At 41.4% G+C, this 20439-nt stretch overlaps 2 protein-coding genes across 3 annotated transcripts in view; both read right to left on the reverse strand.

The window, feature by feature from the left end:
- Nucleotides 1–2995, reverse strand: part of kcnab1a (potassium voltage-gated channel, shaker-related subfamily, beta member 1 a) — a 122195-nt gene extending 119200 nt beyond the window's left edge. Inside the window, exon 1 of the mRNA XM_017420117.3 lies at nt 2445–2995. Within this exon, the coding sequence (XP_017275606.1) occupies nt 2445–2725 (281 nt within the window). The 5' untranslated portion in view covers nt 2726–2995. The remainder of the gene's footprint in view (nt 1–2444) is intronic.
- Nucleotides 2996–10076: 7081 nt separating this feature from the next.
- LOC108238148 (vomeronasal type-2 receptor 1) lies at nt 10077–19261 on the reverse strand. Of its 2 annotated transcripts, XM_037979783.1 has the most exons (14): nt 18213–19261; nt 16683–16974; nt 16351–16593; nt 16050–16241; nt 15247–15372; nt 14884–15056; nt 14512–14632; nt 14198–14425; nt 13987–14110; nt 13109–13269; nt 12819–13014; nt 11421–11656; nt 11108–11307; nt 10077–10974 (listed from the first exon to the last, which is right to left on the reverse strand). In XM_037979783.1, exons 1-14 carry the CDS (start codon nt 18428–18430, stop codon nt 10650–10652), a joined length of 2835 nt encoding a protein of 944 aa, XP_037835711.1. In that variant the 5' UTR covers nt 18431–19261; the 3' UTR covers nt 10077–10649. The 2 variants fall into 2 exon arrangements, with proteins under 2 accessions (XP_037835711.1, XP_017275514.1); XM_017420025.3 differs by having other exon boundaries at nt 13987–14425.
- Nucleotides 19262–20439: the final 1178 nt, after the last annotated feature.

Consider the following 20439-nt stretch of genomic DNA (forward strand, 5'->3'; position numbering starts at 1 on the left):
TACAGCCAGGAGACGAACGAATGTTTCAGGAGGGCAAAAGGTCGTTTGTGAAGCAGTCACACAAGCCCAGTGTTACTGTGAACATATTCCGCCCCACTTTTTATGCAAAATCACTGAAGAGACCAAGCTTGCTGCAGTTGCTTTGGATTTAAATGAGGCTCTACGGCCGTGGCGGGCTGTTTGGTGTTTATGTCAGGGGCTGAGAGAGGAGAGCTGGCAGATGTGAGTGTGTGTGAGGAAAGAGTTGGCTGAGAAGGCACATTCAGCTCGTATTCATGTATTCTTTTTAGTTTGAAGCCAAATGAAGAGCCTTCAACACAACATCGGAGTCCCGATCAGACAAAAGGACCAGTTTCTGACGTGTCTTTTCGATAATATGCGTAGGATTGTAAAGTAGTGGTAATCCTGTCATATTAACGCAGTGCTGTCTTTTCGCTTGACTGAACGCTCGCGCTGTCTTCACACTCCTCCTGCACCTGTCAGGAGAAGCTCTCATCATATTTTTATGAGCCTGTAAATAAGTGTGAAGTGTGGAGCCACGGACTTGTCAGCACCAAGACCGACAGCAGTTAAACGGCGCACTTGAAAAAGGGCCACCTTTTTAAACGCGTCACGCATTGTTTCCTGTGCTTGCTTTGACATAAAAATTCAGATGAACTTTTTCTATATTAAACTTTTTGTACGCCATTTACCCTGAGCATTAGCAGAGGTTTATGCTGTCAGAGATATTGTGGCTAAAGTACTGACACAGGGTAAAGCTCGCCGTCTGTTCAAAGACTTTACGGTAACACAATGCTGTTTTCCATTTGTACAAACAGATTTTACACCAATACTTGTTTGTAATGATGCCATTTAAAGGAGCAGTCTGGTCATTTTTGAAGTCCTGTTCTGTCAGATAGTTATCAGTAGTTATTATCTTATCAGCCGTAACATCAACAGGAAATGCCAGCAGGTTTGTAGAACTCCTTAAATGGATGGTGGTGATAAGTTGCTCATCTTTGAGAAACACAAGTTGGACTTTTTAGTAATGCCAGTGGGTTCAGTTTCTTGTTTGGTGATTTATTTCACTGGTTTTATCCTTTCTTGGCAGTCCTAAAATATTTTTTCCTGTAACTTTTTTCTCTCTCTCTCTGCCATGAAAGTTAGGTGATCATGTATTTTGCCCGTTTTGTCTGTATGTGCATGTTAGCAAAATATCTCATGACCCACTGGACAGATTTAATGAAACTCTCAGAAACTAATCACTGGATGTACATTTACAACTAGTTAACTTTTGAAGTCAACCCAATTCATGATGGCTGCCGCAACTAATCCACGTCAGCAAGCACAAAAATGGCTCTAACATTTTTGTGGACATTGAGCTGGAATTTGGTGTGGTAGTAGCTGTGAGTCATCCCCAACAAATTCTCTGAGTGCTAAAAGGTTGTGCAAGATCTTTGTTTTAAAATTTTGGCATCGAGGCGGTGGGTAGTGTGTCCCTTCAATGAATTCTACTTTCAATTACTTTTTTTTCCTTATTCACTGTTTGGTTTGTTCCAAAGTAATTTGTTTGAATTAAGGGGGAAAAAATCACATTTTAAAATGTAGAAGACTTTTTATTATTATACTGTGAGATTAATTTATCAATAAGTAAATAGGAGAAATTGTCCCATGTTAGTATGTCTGTCTTTTGTATTCATTTTATTTTGGTGCGTAGGGAGGCTTGAAAATAAAAAGAACATATGAGGAAAAATAAAAAAAGGCAAGACTTAAGTTTAGAGCTTTAACCCGACATGATGAGAAAGAAAAACAAACAAAAGAAGTGCTCAACTTTACAACATGAAAAAAGGTATAAGGATATAAGGTATAAGGATCAGATAAAGGAAACCTAAAACCAAAAAGGTTTGTGTGGGACAAAAATTGGATCCAACAAAGAGAGGGAGAAAGAATAAAACAGATCACAAACATCAACACCGAGCAAGAATCAAACCCCTTCAGCTTCTGCCTCAGTATGTTTTGTCACCATGGTGGTCAAAGTTGTCAACATTGACAAATCCAGCAAGATGGATGACGGCTGTCAACATTACGGTCAGATCAGGTGACACGAGAGTAAGGCCGAGGTCGTTATGACCAGCGTGACCCCTGCACCTGCACCGCCCAAACGAAATGAACTGAACAGAGAGGGGGACGTGCTTGTTATCAGACAGAAGCACCAAAGATTCCTGAATAATCTGTCAGGGTTTGTTTTTGTTTCACACAAATGTACTGATCACCGTGTTAATAATGTGTAGAGGGGGGCACCTGACACTTTTGAGTGTGTGTGTTAGTGTGTGTGGTGGTGGGTGATTTTTACTAGATGGAGCCAAAAGCTTTGGAGCAATTATTTATTTGGGCTGCAGTGTACGTCCACCATTTACGCTGGTTCTCACACAAACACACACACACACGGTGAAAGGTTAGCTGACCTGTAGAGCATGCCGGTTTTATGTGCCACTGTTTCCTCCTTGCCCAACCCGAACATCCTCAGGTACCAGCTGGTCTCCAGCTCTCGGATCAGCGCCGCTTTGTGCCGCTGCTGCGCCACCTTTTTGCTGGAGAAGGAATTGCGCTTAGCATCTTGGGAGTTGCTGCGGTGGGCTTTCGACCCACTGAGGGAGGCCACCGACTGTTTTCGGTGGATGTTCGGCGGCTGGTGTCCACCCCCGTGCCCCCCGATGCCCCCGCCGCTGCTCCGGGCGGCTAGCATGGCCCAAGAGGTTGCCCCGTCCCCTCAGGGGCAGGGTTCGGGTGTGCAACTTTGAATTTCCAAGGGTTGGAAAGTGTCCTCCCCTTCTTTCTGGAGTCGTAGTTTTCCCAGTTTCATAAACTGTGTTGTTTTTGATTGTCCTGTGGATAACAAGCCACCCCTTCTTGTTTATGTTTTTCTTGTCTTCTGTCTTACTTAATCTCCCAGATTGATCCGAATTCTTAGCGCTTCTTTTTGACCGTCTGTCTTCCTGTCTGTGCCGCCTGCTCTCTGGTCTCTTATAGTCTCATCCAGCCTGAAACTAGATCCTGGTTTCCTTGTCTCGTCACAGCCTGTCCTGACCTAAAAGGAGGCAGCCAAACATGCAAGGGTGTCAACAATGCATGCACTCTCAGACACACACACACTGCATACATGATACTTGTACACAATACACCCAAGTGCAAAAGCAACACCCAGAAATAGACATAAAAATCTAATGTTACACAGAAACAGCACGGGCCCAGGCTCATAATGGGCTTGGAGAAACAGTCTTCATTTAAACACTGAGTGACTAGACAACTGCACAGGTTGTTTTATCAGGGTTGGTACCAGCTCAGTTTTGACGTTTCTCCAGAACCACTTCAAAGTCTTAACACCATTCTTTGTGTAACAAGACTCCAGGCCAATATGGGAGGAACACTAATTTACACCTTTGCCAAGCATAACAAGAAGAAAGCCCAAACAGTTTGCAGTAATGCATCTTCAAATATGGGGGGAAAGAATCAGTCCAGTCACAAACAGCGTCTCTCCCCCAAAGCTTCATTAACTTGAGGCCGAGACTCACCCTTGACCCTGAGGAAGCGTTCAGTCTTTTTCTGGTTGAGAACCTTGGTCTCAGACTTAGAGGGGTGGAACCGAAAGGCAAAACTTTTGATTTACTGGTCTATTTACATTCCAGCCCTCACCTATAGACAGGAGGTGTGGATCATGACAGCAAGATTTTGGACACAAGAGGCCGAAATGAGCTTCCTCAGTAGGGTGGCCGATATCAACTTTAGAGGTGAGGAGCTCTGTCACCTTTTGTAGTAGAAATGCTGCTCCTCTACATCAAAAGGAGTAAGCTGAGATGGTTAGAGCATTTGATTAGGATGTGTCCTGGGTGCCTCCCTCTGTAGGTTTTCTATCTATGTCCCACTGGCAGCTGAGGAGTGCCGCTAGGAAGAGGCATGTCTGAGTTCTCTTCCTAAATCTGATGCCTCTGCAACCCGACCACAGATAAGCAGCAGAAGATGAATGAATGGATGCAGTTATAGACATGTCAGCTTTTGTGTTCAAAGTTCCAAACACCAATGAGTGTCCTGCAAAATCCTTTGGACAAGTTTTAGACCTCCAAATTCCATTTCTATTTATCTGATGGTCAATATTTCCTGCCACAGTTGAGCCAAGGCGAAGGATCTAAGGCAGCATGGCGTAAAGGGGATCATGAAAAATGAGAGGAAAAACCCAGGAGGGCCTGCATTCTGATTAAATGTTTCTTTATGGAAAGTAAAAGAGAGAAAGGGGACAATGTGGGCTTGTTCTGACTGAACACAAGTTGAGTTAAAGCTTGTAGACATTTCAAGTTACTCTACAGTTGGATAAAAAAAGTCCATACATACACATTTCTAGTGTCCAAAAACAGAAAAAGAAAATGTTTTTTTCCTTTTGGCTGATTAGGATGAAGAAAGAAAGAACAACATGAAAATAAAAAAAAAGGTGTATAGATTAAGTGTGGTTGTCATTTATCACAAAAGCTATATCGGTAAAGTGCTGACTTACTTTCAAACCAAGGGAGGCAGAGGAGGAGTGAACACGTCTAAACATAGCCTGGGACTGCACAAGTAAAGCTATTCTAGTATTGTAATTTGCCTAATAATCCTGCTAACAAACCTGAACAGGTGAGCGCACTCATCCATTAAACAGCTCATTGTGTTCAAGCAGTTTGGACCGAGGATCCGCCTGATATCTAACCAGACTCTTGGAGATTTGAGTCTTCTGGGATCAAGTAAATGGATCGGTGAGGGAGTGTCAGCCCTGAATTATTAAGCCCAGCCATGAGAGCCTAATAGCTAGTGGACGAGCAGAATCAGAAGGATCTGGGGGAAAGGTTGGAGCTGCTGTCTGTCCAGTGTGGGTAGCAAAAATTAGATTGGAAATTTGCTGGAATGTTGCAGCTTTGTGGTGTGATTTCAGGCACCATTTAAAGGCCTAGCAGTCCTTGAAGGAATGCATATCGCCCGCCTCCTTTCACAACAGCTGGCCACATCTTGCACGACTATCAGCTGCCACAGAAACTTTATCTCATTATCTGAAGCTGCAGCCATTTTTGTGTGGAGCAGTTGTAGATGTGCATCCAATGATGACTTTCTGAAAGGAGTTTCATTTGAATCTGTCTAGTGGTTCATAATATATTTTGATAGACAAACAATTGCACGCAGGCAGAGACAAAAGCTAAAACATGATCATTTGCATTTTGCCTTTCTGCAATAATAGCCTAATTTTTTAATAGGGCGAAAATGAAAAGTCATATGTAAATGTTTTGTCGACAGAATTTTTATGGCTTATAAAAATATATCAGTATCTTGCCATGAACTATGAGGTAAGAGATATTATTCCTTGCACATTTTGGGTAAAAAAGGTAGCATATAGTATACTTTACTTTTGCTAGTGGTGGTAACAAGCAGTGGTTGTAATATTAGGTGTTAGCAGGACAGAAACTTAGACGTCACAGAGTGCAGCGTTGGTTGGGGGTTATTCCCCTACAGGGTAACATGAAGGGAACATACTGTGTATTTCTTAAATAAAACGCCTTCTGGGATGTTTTCACTGGAAGGGTCAGCTGGAAGATCTGTTGCTCTTCAAGGTCGCTGCCTCAGAAGACTCTTATCTTAAAGTGCATCCGATCTGACCTTTCTGTGACGTCTTCCTCACTTACAGGGAAATTCTACCGTTAACAAAATCTGTCATTTGAGGCCTTTATCCTGAACTTCCACCGAGACGCAAACTGATCCAGCGCACTATGCAAATGTACGTCCCACACACACACACACAGGTTAAACTCAGTGCATTTACTGCATGGTCTATATTTCTGTTTAGTCCATTTAAATGTACCTTATTTATGTTTAAACCAAAGTACCATCTCAAGTGTTGGATAATTTGCAAAAATTAAACCAATTATAACTCACATTCAACTTTTCTGAGTGACATTTCATCTCCTTTTAGGATTGTTCCTTAATAATTATCAGTATCCTACTTTCCACAAAAGTCACCACTTTTTAGCAATAACTTATAGACACACTTGCATACATGAACACACACATTTTATGTCAGATTAAAATAATAACATTTTCACTTCACTTTCCCTTTTATGTGGTTTTACAAAAAAAAAAGCATGGCACAGTCAATTTGTACTAACCCGATTCTTTATTTTAAAAACTACATGAGATTTAGTGGCAAAGTAAAATTATTTCAACAAATGTGATCATGTTCTCATTTTTCATTAAATGTATTTCTCTTAATATTCCATGTTTATAACTTAGTCTCAATTTAAAACCTAATAAAAAAGTATACTTCTCTTTTTGCAGCACACATTAAAAATGAGGTACTATTAGAGAATCATAGCGCAATATGAAATATAATACAAAAGTCAGATAACTAAGTTTTCCTTAAATTAACTCTCTACCATAATCTGTGAGATGAATAAAGGGGAAAATGGAGAGAGGGGTGGAGATACTGAGACGGTTTCTAATTAGAGAGCGGCCATGAAGGAATGGTGAGAAGGGAGTGTAGATGAACCTTAGAGACTTGTTACTAAAAGACATGTCTGCACAACTACTCAGGCACCAAAATGGAAAAGTTGCTCACTCGGCCATTATATTAGGCAGAGTATATTTGAGCCTCTGGACGTCCCACTGGTCTTCTCGTCACTCATTTAACTCATGAGATTAAATTGATTGCTACGTCAATCAATGAGACATTAGTGCAGATAGTGGAAACAACTTATACAAACACATTAGCTACTTCATGTTTGTTTTATCTTTGTTTGGGTGCTTGATACAAAAATTGCATATATACTGGAAACACTTAAGAAAGAAAACATTTTTAGAAAACCTGAAAAATGGGAATCTCATAGTCCAGTGGTGTCCAATCCTGGTCCTGGAGGGCCACCATCCTGCATGTTTTACTTATTTCTCTGCTCCAACACACCTGATTTGAATCAGTGTGACATTAACAGGCTTCTGCAGAACATGAAGAGGTGATTTAACCATGAATCAGGTGTGTTGGAGCAGAGGAACAAGGACAACATGCAGGATAGTGGCTCTCGAGGACCAGGATTGGACACCCTTGTCGTTGTCCAATGAACACAACAAGCTATCTTTGAATATTACTGGTTTTAGTGAACAAAAAAGTGAGTAAAATCAAACAAACACAACTAAACGTGTAAAGTAGTAAAATAGTTTGTGGAAAAATCTATTTGCTTATAATTATAGTATGACTGACTGCAATGATAGCCGAAGCCACCTCCTTTGTTTGAGGATAGTTTTTCCATTTATCCAAGATGGCTTCCTTTACTCTTCTTCTCTCAAACCATTAGTCTTCTGTCCATCTGTCCAAAATGTGTAGGTTACGCTCCTCAAGACAATAGGCATCACTTACCCAGCGTTTACAGGAGGTGTCACCTGTCCAACGTTTACAATGCAGCCTTGGCTTCCTTTCTCAGGTGGCTTTTGCGGTTTTACAGCTATTCTTAAACTTGTGACACATATTCAGGTAGGTAAACAAGACGGGTGTGTGGGATCCAAATGACACACACTTTGTTAACTAAATGCATCTTATAAACCTGCGATCTTACTTCACTTACAACTGAAAAAGACTTTCAAATGGAGGTACCATCCACCAAAAGAGTTAAAAGACCTTTTTTCTTTGCCGCTCGTTTGATACTGAGGGGTTCTTGTTGTTGTCTTGCCAGCGGGTATAAAATACATTCAAACTCCGGATTATAAACTAGGTGTGATTCATCAATTTTGTTATTAAAATGTTCCCCAACATCAAACTTTCATTGAAGTTAACTGAAACAGAGATTTTAGAACATCTGAATGAAAGAAATGAAGCAAAACCAAAACTCCTGACAAATTATTATTCATAATGTTGCCACTTGATCTGCGCAACAGGGGCGCTGCTAAGGGGGGGCCAAGATAGAGCAATGGCCACCCCTTGAATCTTACTGATGTGTGGTGTCCATTTTTCATTTCCTCTAGCTATTTTAGATTAGAAGGACATCACAAACATGAAAAACAGTTTTTACTAAGTTATTCTTTAATGAAAAATTTGAAACTAAAAAATAAAGAAAATTAAAATTTAAAAGTTTCTCGGGCGTGTATATATATCAGTTAGTAATATTGGTGGTAAAATAAGAAATTAAAGTAGGACTATATCAAAGAGCTATTCCCTAACTTCCAAATAAAACTCCTGAAATGCTGACATGGTTTTTGACCTCTGTCTGTCACCCCAAGATTATCAGTGGCCCTAGCCTGGCCACCCCTGCATGCTGGTGACTTGTATTTTGTTACATTTTGTCTCCTGGAAATTTGTCTTACCTTTAATAAAAGCGTGTTCTGAAAGAAAGCTCATTAAAATAAAGACTTTTAAAATTCTAAGCAGAGCTTTTAGCAAATTTTATGCACAAAGATGAAAAACAGCGAGCGTAAACTCAAAATAACTCCTTCACATTGACACTAATTCATGCATGAATAAACACCCAGAGCAGTGCAAAGAAAAACAAACGTGCAAAGATGCACATGCACATGTTTTGTCTCAGTTTAGCACGAATGTTTCTGTCCACTCTGGTCAGCTGGCATCAGAGTTACAAACACATTCCTTCACCCCTCCGTCACCAGGGGAACTTATCACTGTCCACACTGACAGCTTGGACTGGATACACAGCTTCACAGACCCCTGGAAAGTTGTGTGTTCCCGAAAGGAAGCACGTATGCTGACCTTGTGCACAACACAAAAATGGCGAGGAATAAAACATGCATAAACAGACTAACTTTATTTCGCAGTCAACATTATCAAAACCTTTATCAAAAGCACTCATAAACATGATTTTGTTAGCATTTAGAGAAATAAGTCTACAGGCTTTGTTTCATCTTGTCATGTTTCTCAGACTTAGACTTCCATGACTTGGATTTCAGAATAATTAATGCCTCTACACGTCATACAAGTGGTTTGAAACTTGTTGTTTCTCATCCTTCCATCACTCTGCAGATTGTGTGATGTACTTCGTTTAATACATATTTTATGTTATCATCACTTTCAACCTGCTTTAAAGTCCTCCGTCACAGAGGGAGGAGTGCAGCTCAACGAAAATGCAGACAGTTCAGCTTCTTCTGGCTCCCTCTGCTGGACAGAAGAAATAACTTTAACATCCTCTTCCCATTGATGAACATGATGTTTTAGTGCAGAATTTAAGCAGCAGTGAATTACTCGATTTATTGGCCTATGGTGTAGCAGAGAAGCGATTTAGCCTTTTTTTAACTGCAGTCTGAACAGTCTTGGCCCTGCCAGTCAGCACTGCAGCTTCCTGTTTCACTCCATGTTTGTTGAATTCACCTGTTGGATCAGCGTCTCACTGAATGGATGAACGAAGAGACGCTTCTGAGTTGTGGGGGAAATGGGAAGTCAGTAATGTTGCAAACATTTTGCAGTAGCCTCCAAAAACTCCTGTTTCAGAGTTATTCTTTTGTTAAATACCTCCTCCATGGAGGTTGTGTTTTTGGTAGTGTCTGTCTGACAGTCTGTGTACAAGATTACTCAAAAAGTTATGAACGGATTTTCAGGAAGTTTTCAGGAAACGTCAAACATGGAATGAGGAAAAATTGATTAAATGTTGGTGGTGATCCGGTTTTCAATAGTGTTTGTTGGTTTGTCTGTTAGTGAGATCAGGTAAAAAGTGATAAACAGATTTGGATGAAACGTTCAGGAAATATTGGGGTTGGAACAAAAAACACTGAATTGAATTTTGGTGATGATCCAGGTTATCTGCATCGCACTAATTTTTAATCCCACTGTGGCCTTTGCAGAGGTTTGCGCTCTCTGAGTGTTCCTAGTTTCAACATCTGTTTAGGACAGACATGGAGAGCCTGAGTACGAATACTTAACTCTCCGTACAGATATCAGAAAACATTCAACAACTTTTACATTACTTTCACTGATTTAAGCCATTTTTATTCAAACCTAATTAATGGCTGGAACTAAAAGACTCATCAAAGAGTGTCACAGATCTCTACCATTACTTTAAAATTAGCAATCCCAAAACTGAGAGGAAAAATTAATTTATTGCTTCAAGATGGAAAACACATGATACAGGAAATAAACATAGCGTCACTTATATTATTAAAAAGTGGATTGTACTAACAAAGTCTCACTAAATTGTATAACATTTACAAGTTATTGAAGTAATATGAAATTAACATTTTCAGTTTTTAAAGACTGCGGACGGGATTGAAAATGACTTGAAACAAAAATGAAAATATGAGGTAAAAACTGACTTCATTTTAAACTTTAACAGGAAATTTAAATGTGTTCTTTCTTATTTGTTTGTTTGGGGGATTTACAGACATTTCAGCAAAGTGAAGAAAATATGTATACTTCTCTTTTTAAATATTTTTAAACGTTCCTGCTTTTTACATGGAACATTAACCTTTTGCATCTTTAGCTATTTAGTTATTGTTGAGACTACAGTTTTCTTCCGTCTTGGATCTTGTTTACATTTAAATCCTCCCAACTGTACACACATCGCATAACTATACATTTCTTCATGTACTACAGAGCTTATTTGTGTAATAATCAAATAATATTAAGAACAACAATAACATTGTATTATTTTTCCAAATTTCTTGACTCATCCTTCATCGATTGCAGTGGATGCGAATGACGTATTGACCTCGGTAGCAGCCGTAGCGAGAGAGGCTGAGGTGCCCGTGGAGGAGCCGTCTCGGGGTTTGGCGCGGGGCCTCATCAGCTCCTCTTTGTTGCATTCCGGTTTGACTAAGACGACGTAGCACTTCGGGAGGAAGATGCAGGCGAGCAGGCCGAAGCTGGACGCCAGGATGGCGAAAATCTGGACGGCAACCATGAACTTCCCGCGCGTGCTGAGGTAGGCCGGGACGAAGGAGATCCACACGATGAAGAAGACCAGCATGCCAAAGGTCATGCCTTTCGCCTCGCTGGAGGACAAAGTGACAAACATTTTACAAAGGAACAAGAGAACCGAACCCTTGTGTTTTTGGAACGGATGAAGAAGAAATCCCGTCGCTTTTCAGTGGGGTTTTATTATCCCCTGAAACTTCTGTGGCTTACCTGAAGTTGTCTTCGAGTTTGCGAGCTATGAAGGCGAAGACGAAGGCCAGCAGAGCCAGGAAGATGTCATACCCAAAGATGCAACAGATGAACACTACAGAGCCTTCGTCGCACTCCAGAATGATCTTCACATTCTGGGCTGCTGTGTTTTTAACCGGGTGAGGAGGGAGGATGATGAGCCACACTGTGCACGCTATGGCCTGAAGAGAAAAACGCCAGTACTTGATTATTTGACATTAGAAACAGGGACAGATTTATTGGTCGGTTACTAAGCTGTTCTCCTTGTGTGTATATGACTGTTTGTTTTACTTACCTGTATTAATGTGGCCACAGCAGCTATTGCTCTTTGGTGGCCACAGGTGAGGACATCGACCTCAGGTTTGTCAGGCGCACTGGCCTCGTTGTTACTGGTGTTGGTTACAATCACATCAGGACTGCCGCTGTTCGCCGCCGCTTCAGCCGCAGCCTTAGCAGCTTTGGCCGCTGCCTTGGCTTTGGCTCGGGCTCTTTTCAAAGCTTGAGCTCTGAGCATCAGCACTGCAGCCTTACCTAAAGCAAAGGGGGAAAAGGTAAGATAGCTTAAACACTGCAGCTTGGCTTGGTTGTGTTATCTTAACAGGTGAAAATTAAGGAAGAACAGAACAGTTATAAAGGTCCTATGCATCTAATAGAACCCTGATAAATAGCCTGCTGAAAATTTTATACAGTATCTGGTTGCGCAGCTTTGAAATAAAACATGTAAATTGTACACCAAAACATGTGGCTCGATTGGGAACAGTGTGTTGTGACTTTTGGTAGTGATGTGTCTCACAATGGAGAAAGAAAAAACCTGTGTGAAAAAAAAAAAAGAAGTGATTTTGGCAAAACACATGAGAAACCCCAGATCCTTGTAGAGCTCTATAACTCAGGCAAACTTCACAGAAGAAAACAGCATATAAGGATTAATGGGTTACAGAGAGTTGGATTTTAAATATCTAAAGTGGTACTTCTAAATCATTTAGTTCGTTTTTGCTGCAGTGGAAGTTTTTATGATTTTTACAGCATTTTCTACAAAATGTTTAACCAAGGCTGATGTCACACACTCACCTTTGAACTGTATGAAGTTTTTAAATCTTTTGCAAACAAACTCTTCTTACTTTAACAACTATTTTTGGTATAAATAGTACATCATACTTTAGCCACATGTCTTCTTTCACCCAACGTGTCTCACACTGCTGCAGGGCTTAAGGTTTTCTCTCACATCCTCCAAGTGTGCAGACAGAGATCAGCCAAGCTTCAACAGATTCAGTTATATTGTAGCTCAAACTATTTTCTTCAAAGCTGGAAATGAAGGGTCTTTTGAACTTGTCATATCTTCTACATAAAACACTGTAGAAACATAAAAACTCACATATGTGACTATCAAAGTCTTAAGAAGCTCACGGGTTAAAGGTTTTTAAGATCTGACTTATAGTTTTCAAACAGTTTGTTTCAGCCCTTTTTTCCAGTCTGCGTTTCTGACTGGCAGTCACAGGTGTATGGTTACCATGACAACCAGGATGAGCCTCTGGCAGCAGCTTTAACTTTTCTTTTTATCTTGGTTTTCTTTACACTTCTTACCTAATTTTAACTTTTTTTTCTCAGCTTAGGTTTCTGTAAAGTTATATTAGAATTCTGGACATCTGCACCCTCTCTCCAGCAGATTTCTGGTTAATTCCTGTCGTTGACTAACCCATGATGGAGGAGAGGCAAAGAGCAAAGCCCAGGGCTAAAGCAACTTGGCTGGTCATGCAGCTCCAGTCCTGCGGCTCTCCGAGGAAGACGATGGAGCAGAGGAAGGTCACAACCAGGGAGAGGAGCAGCGAGAAACTCAGCAGGACATCGTTGGCTTTCACCAGAGGAGTGCTGATGTACATGAAAAACATGATCTGGAAGTTCCAAAAGGGAAAGAAAACATCCAACACTTTAGCTCCTTTGAATCCAAAATAGGAGTGACTTTTGTTGTTGTTGCAGAATTCTCACCCCGACAGCAATGGTGATTAAAGCTCCAAAGGCAGATATGACGATCAGGGTGATTCCCAGTGGTTCTCCAAAAGCCAGGAACTCGATGATTTTTGGCACGCAGGCATCATTAGCCTCATTTGACCAGTCATCTCCAGTGCACAGGATGCATTCACGGGCATCTGTCCGAAAGGAGAAGAGAGCTTTAAAAAAAAGCAGGTGTAGAAGTAGCACAGTCATGTTTTGTTTTTTTTTGTTTGTTTAATAAGTTATGGTTGATGGTGTCCCTGTGGTTCCCCTGAGCATTCTCAGTTTTAATGACACTGGAGACACTGACATACCACGCAGTCTTGTTTTCTTTTATTTGCCCTGTTTTAAAACATGATTTAGACAAAGAGGTCTACAGATAACAATTTAATCAAAAACATGATAGGCTTTAAAATTGCAGGATGTGGAAAAAAATTGTTTTAAAGTGCTGTACGAAGTCAGAAAGGGGTCAAAATGTTTTGACAAAAGTAAAAAAGATTAAAGGTCTAACATTTCTTGGAGGAATGCAAATCACCCGCCGCCTTTCATGCCAGAATTTTGTGGAGAAATGACAGAATGAAATGATCTGACTGCGTGTTTGGGACCAATCCCAGCTCCTACTACATAATACAAAAAAATAAAATAATATAGTTCCTATTTCCAAGTTATTAAAACCTTCAGGATTTTTTTAAATTTATTTATTTATTTCAAAGTTTGGGTTAAAATAGTGAAAATGTGAAGAGCAAATAAAAACGTGTTAAAAGATCATTCATCGGCAGCCTTTTCAAACTTCTTTCAAAGTCCCGAGCACAAACGCAAGAAAGTGCAATATCTGATACTTTAAAGGAACACCTGGAAATTTGTATACTGACTGGTTGTGTTGCTGATTTCTCCATCAGCACACGGGATGCAGTCAAAACAGCAGACTGGCTCCCCCTGCCGGATCCCCTTCCTGGTGCCGGGCTGACAGTTCTCGCTGCACACCGACCGAGGAGGCTTAGACACACAAATCAGACCACTGTAGTGACACCGTCGTGATATAAAATGTGTCCAACTATTTGTCCTGATCGGTCTGCAGCTTACCTCCAAAATGTCATTGTTCCAAATAATGGAGTCATTGTTTATGTGCAGCCTGTCCTCTGCAGCTGCAGATCCATTGTAGCGTCCCACGGTGACATAAGCTATCTCCCCGTCACTGTTGACCTGCCAGTTGATGATGTCGTAGAAGCCCTCTATGTCTCCGTCTTCGAAGTAGATCTCCTCCTCTGTGTTCGGCATTTTGTACCTCACATTCTTCATGTAGTACATCAGCTGGGAAAAGCAGACGTATGGTGGCTTGCGTGGAGTTCCACACAGACACACATATGAAGAGGTTTGTAAAATAAGAGCGCGCCTACCTGCCATGGCTCAAAATTAGTGATGTTCGCACAGCTGCCCCCAACAAAGGGACCCTTTCCAGGTACACAGTGCTCCAGGTTGTGTAAGGCGTGGGCCACGGCATACACTGCTTTGTAAACACTGAGAGCCACTTTCATTTATTATTATCATTACTACCAAATTTACAATTTGCCAAAAAAAAATATTGCCCTCTTGTCCATTGTGTGAGTAAAGCTGCACTATATAATGAACTGAGCCATGATGTTGGAAAAGTCAGAGCTGTGTCATGAGCCACTCCAAAGTTAAATAATACTTAAATGGTTGTAATGAAAACCGGAAGTGGCTACATTTCTAGCATTATGGCTTGGTTTGGCTGAGTTGTAGCGACTGACCTGTAAGTGATTCGTAACTGCGAGATGTCAGAGTATGTATTATTGAGCTGCGCCACAGACTCGGTCCCAGTGCACAGACCATCTGGTATCCCCCTCGCTGCTCTGGACAGCGTGCCGTTCACCTGTCTGGCCATCCTCAGAGCTGTGTCATAGTTCAGTGTGCAGTTAAACAACTACAAGACAAAATGAAGATCACCGACTTTGCATCTTTGTGTGTGCAGTCATATAAAATGTGCAACATTTTCAATTTTAGCCGTCCCAGCAGCTGCATTATAGTCTAATCCAGATTTTTGATGATGATGATTTACTCCAAGGCAGTATTATCAGGTTTCTTTAGTTTGGATACATTTTAAATAAACGCACCGTCTCCCAGAATTCCTCAGTGAGTGCATCAGCGTAGGGATCCAACTCCAGTAAGTGGTGCTGGAGACCAGGGATGTCAGCCCTCTTCACCCCAAAACCCAAGGTACCAGACAGGAGTGAGTTCACCTGGATAAAAACACGCACAACGTGAGCAGAAAGGAGCATTTCTGATTATTGACTTAATAAAGATGGACATGATATCTCTGCCTCCTTTTGTTGTTCAAAATGGAAGCCATGAGAACCAATTTTACAGGAGTACCATGGTGTATTTTTGGGGACTACACTCCGAACATTGGCAATATGAAGCTTTAAGTCCTGCCTGCTCTCCCACACACACTCATCATGTTACGTACATGAGATTTAATTTAAGCATGAAATAACTGATAACAGCTAAATGTGTTGGGGAAATGATTGGTTGAACAGACAACAGCAAGATAAGAACTACATGAATCAACAAGAGTCAAAAAATGATCTGAGGTTCATTTGTTGAAGTAAAGTGAGCGGGACCTAAAATTAGAACCAGACGCTGTTCTGGCTTTCCAAGGAATGTCTAGCTTTCTTTAACGGTTGACAGTTTAAATCTTTAATGTGGCGTTTTATGAAAATATTTTGAATATTTAGTATCTGCCGTAAGTAGTTCTTTAAATAGCTTCAGTTTGGAGAAACAGAGTTTGAATTTGACCAGATTTATGAGCTAAGACCAAAGCTATCCCATAAAAGACCCTGTTTGAGCATTTGTGAGTGACGTCTCTCTCAGATCAGTCATCATTGCCATCATTGCAATCAGCTGACAGAGTACTCACCCCTGGCTGATTGATGAGAGCAGAGGTGACCCAAGCCTCGCTGGCAATCCAGGTGCGGTTGGTCACATTTTGGTGGAGCAGCTCGGTGATCAGAGGGCTGAGGTCCACGTCTGACGAGAAGACAACAATGATCTTGGCTGTGGACTCGGCTACAGTTTTGACGATACTCTTGATGGCCTCCGGGGAGTTCACCTGAAGATCACACGCAGAACGGAGGAATATAAATTTGCAACATCGCACTGGCCAAAGTAACGAGTAAACACAGCGAAGTGTGAAAGGATTTGGCTGAAAAACGGCTTACTTTGGGCAGGGTCTCAGAGAAGGAGATGCAGACACCAGCTTCCTCCACCTGCTCCTTGAAGTCTTTGATGCCGTATTTGCCATAATCGTCATCTGCAGCGATGGTGCCCACCCAGGTCCAGCCGAAGTGCAGCACCAACTGAGCCATTGCGGTAGACTGGTGCACATCATTGGGAATGGTTCTTAGGAAGGTGGGGAACTGGAACTTATTATTCAGGGCAGAGCATGTTGAAAAGTAGCTGACCTAAAGACAAGAGGAAGAACTCATTATCTCTCTCCGTCTGTGTCTCTTGAGCCTGTCTACATTTCTGGCAGATGCTTTTAGCGGCTGACCTGTGGGAAATGATAAAGCCCCAGTATCCTGGCTGTAGCGATGGACAGATCAGAACCTCCGGCACCCACTAAGGCAGCAAGAGGAGGTCCATTGCCACAGCGGTAGTTGGGCACCGCCTCGTCTTGGCCCGTCAGGTAGGTCAGGGTTCCCTCCACGGCCTTGGAGATGGTGAAGCAGGAGTCGTAGATGACGTAGCCCAGGTCGGTTTCGGGCAGCAGGTCGTTCCTCTTATTGATTTCATCTATGGCAAACAGCATGGTCTGCGTCCAGCGGAAGGTGCGGAAATTAAATCTGGAGGATCACGAGACGGTGATGAAGAAATGACGCATTTCTGGAGCTTTGTTTCTCTGCCGTGTAATAATCTACCATTAAACAAATTAAATACAAACTGTTTAGGGCAACCAGATTGTTTTGATACAATTAAACAATTGTCTTTCTTGTTCGTTGAAGACTTTTTGCTTCTCAGGAGCTTTCCTAAGTCAAACTGAAGAGCTGCTGTGTTTATGGAAGCTGAACTTACATGCAAATCACCCCTCCCCTCCCTCCTAAGGGTCATTGTTGGGCTAGTCCACATGAGAGGTGTTTTGCTCACATTCATGATGCTGCAAATTATTATGAAACAGGCTAAGGATTGAATTTAAAACTGAAAATGGAAAGTTAAAACCGAAGACTTTGTCCTCTGTTCATTGTTGGTCTTTTGTGTATAACACCCTTCAATCCTACCTCAAACCATCTATCCTCTTTGTCCAAAATATGAATATTATTGTCCTCAAAAGAGTGTAATGTTCATATTTTGGACAAAGGAGATGGATGGTTTGAGGTAGGAGTGAAGGGGCCTGGTTTATGAAAGCTGCCATGTTGTGATTTTGGGACCAAAGATCGAGCACAGGGGATGTGGGGCTTTAAGTCCCGCCTTCTCTCACGCCCACGATCACGTTGTTACATGACCTTTCTTGAAAGCATCAAAAAATAAACTACAGCTAAACAAACTCGCTCATTTAACATTCCTGCTTATTGACAAAATGGATAAACAAAAATAGATAAAACTGACAGAACTTACAGTTGAAACAAATGTATCTCTCAAAAGTCTATAAGCAAAGTGTCATCACTCAGCCTCCGAGCATCAAATAAAACCTCACTTGTGGTAATTAACAGCAAATACTGTGTATAAACCTCTACGGTTGACATGTATGTTTGAATAACAGTTTCCCTCTGACACTAATCTGTGAGGCTTTGCAAACTTTTTATTTATTTTTTTCAGAAAACCAGCCCTCTCAGAGTCTGCACAGAAATATTTTTGCCCCTGAGCAAATTTTGTTTGTGACCCCCAGAGTAAAAAAAATCTAAAACTGCACACTTTTCAGATGGAGTTGATTAAGCTCTCTAGATGAGCAGCAACACATCTTCAACAAACAAGAAAAGATGTCCAGTCGCTTTGTCTCTTAGAACTTGTCTGGGAGTTCACACCGATCAGTGAATACACAACAATAGCAAAGACCCATAAAGAGGTTTCAAAGGATTCCACTCACCCCTCGCACCCCGAGGAGACCGGCAGGCTCGAAGTGTTGCCGTCACTGGAAGCAATGCGCTTGTGGACAGGAAACATCCCCCCGATGACGACCTTCTTCTTCTCCACATCCTTGTAGCCACTCAGGTTGAACTTGGCCTTCAGCTTGCAAGTGGACTCTCCCGAGAGAGGCTGGAAAACACACAAAAAGCAACAGAGTCCAAGCAAAAAGCCTCTCATTTCTCTGCTCCGTCAAGGCTGAAAGGACCTGGGAGGGAGCTCTGTACACAGAAAAGCAGGCAGCGGTGTGTGACAGGTGTCTCGTGGGGCCTCTGGGGAGCCGAGCGGCAAGGGGAACCTAACAGACTCAACAGAGCAAAAGCAAACAGTGGGGAAGACAGGTTACAGTTAACGGCTGATGGCATACAATTCTTTATTTGAAGATATCTGTCATTGTACCAAAGAAATAAAGTAATAAGGTCACTCATATACGTCATATGTGACTCAAACAACTTGCTTCTAATGACCACAAACTGGACTTTTGATCTCTGAAAAGCCCCCCAATCACACCGATACAAGCCTCTTGCTTTGAGTCAGTTCCAAGAAACGTTTAAGCACACTGCCACTTCTTCTCCTCCTTTCCCTCTTGTATATACACTTCATTATTCGGAGCTGGAGATAAACCGCCACAGGCCACGAGTTAATTGTCGGCTGCATGTGGCGACTTGTAGTCTTCATGCAATATCAGAGTTCAGCAACAGTTCCAAAAGTGCTCCCCCATCCCCCTGAGTGTTGGACCTGTCTGCGCTTGTCCCTCAGTCTGGAGGGAGTGGTTCACACCTGAACCCCCCCCTACACACATACACACACACACACTAAGGTACACCCGCAGGCCTGTATTACACTGGTAATATCTGTCAACAATATGGCGATTTTACTGAACCTGCGTGTCATTATCGCTACATAAAAAGGCCATATATAAAAATTATCGGGGGTTGTGAGAGCTACGAAATGCGAAGTGTCTGGCTGTTACCAAAATGTGTCACGGACCACTCGACAGATTTACACCAAACTTTCAGGAAACAGCCACGAGATATACACCTACAACTGATTAACTTTTGGAGCTGCCACATCCGACTGACCTAAACTGAGCTGTAATTTGATGTGGTAGTAGCTGAGAGTGACAACACGTACTTTAAGCGTGACATATTGAAATATCACACAGGAGCAAATAGTTATTTTCGAGGTTTGACAAAAATGGCTACAACTCTCATTTCTCAACCTAATTGAACGCTGCTTTTGGCAAAGTGAATAAAAAAATGCTTTTTAGTTTATTTGCTTTGAAATTGTCAAATTTCTAAATCTTCTTTTTTGCCTTTGAAAGAGACATCTAGATGCTTGTAGTAAGTTTAGCTATTGTGATTTTAGCTGTTGTTTTCTGTCCATACTGCCTTTGGCTCAGGTTAGGTGGACGGGCCAATCAGAGAGCTGCTTACAGGTGCAAATGTTTACCCACCCCTCTCTGCTGCCACGACTTATCAAAGACTGTCTGTTTGACAGCGACAGACTTCTATGAGATTATTATGACGCTCAAGGTACTAAAGTAATTCTGATACGTATATTTTTAGCATTATATGTGGGGGGCCAAAGAAGTTTTAAAAAGGACTGTATTTGGCCCGTGGGCCGCTTGTTGGAAAGACCTGCTTTAAAACAAACTCCAATACATTATGCCCCATAAAAGAAACTGAAACTACTTTATCAATTTGTTATAAGAATCATCTATACTAGAAATGCTGCATACGTATATTTAAGAACCAAGAAGTATCAGAAGAGTACACTAATAGTGCTTGTTTTTACCAGTTTATCTTTTAAAGGGATAATTCACTTTTTTTATGTAGGGTTCTCTAAAAAGATTATGAGTAATTAACCCCTTACCTGTAGCTCTTTGAACGACCTGTTTGGATAAATAGAGTTGTTGCGATGGAACTGATGAGCTCACAGCTGGTCTGAGAGCTGCCGACACCAACATGGATTACTGTTGTCTTAAAACAACTTTCTGGAGTGGTTCGTGCAAAAGCTATTTTATAAACCTTTACAACTCGGTTAATTCTACATTATAGTAAAAATATTACAGAATTGCTGCTGGAGGATGCATCCAAAGTGCTACAGCTAACTGCTGCTATTTGTGTTGTCAGCAATTTTAAAGTTTATAAAACATCGTTTGCGTGTACGGCTGTACATTATTTTGA

Source organism: Kryptolebias marmoratus, linkage group LG2 (genome assembly GCF_001649575.2).
Source record: "Kryptolebias marmoratus isolate JLee-2015 linkage group LG2, ASM164957v2, whole genome shotgun sequence".
In the NCBI taxonomy this organism is placed as follows: Eukaryota; Metazoa; Chordata; class Actinopteri; order Cyprinodontiformes; family Rivulidae; genus Kryptolebias; species Kryptolebias marmoratus.

What these genes read in the sequence shown, in the direction of transcription:
- LOC108238148 (XM_017420025.3), bottom strand. Translation starts at nt 18,430, where the DNA reads ATGAGAGGCTTTTTGCTTGGACTCTGTTGCTTTTTGTGTGTTTTCCAG. An exon ending in AGAAATCAGCAACACAACCA is followed by an intron (nt 13,270 to 13,986) that starts GTCAGTATACAA and finishes CCTTTCGGACAG; the next exon opens with ATGCCCGTGAATGCATCCTG. An exon ending in TTGCCTCTCCTCCATCATGG is followed by an intron (nt 11,657 to 12,818) that starts GTTAGTCAACGA and finishes CCTTTGCTTTAG; the next exon opens with GTAAGGCTGCAGTGCTGATG.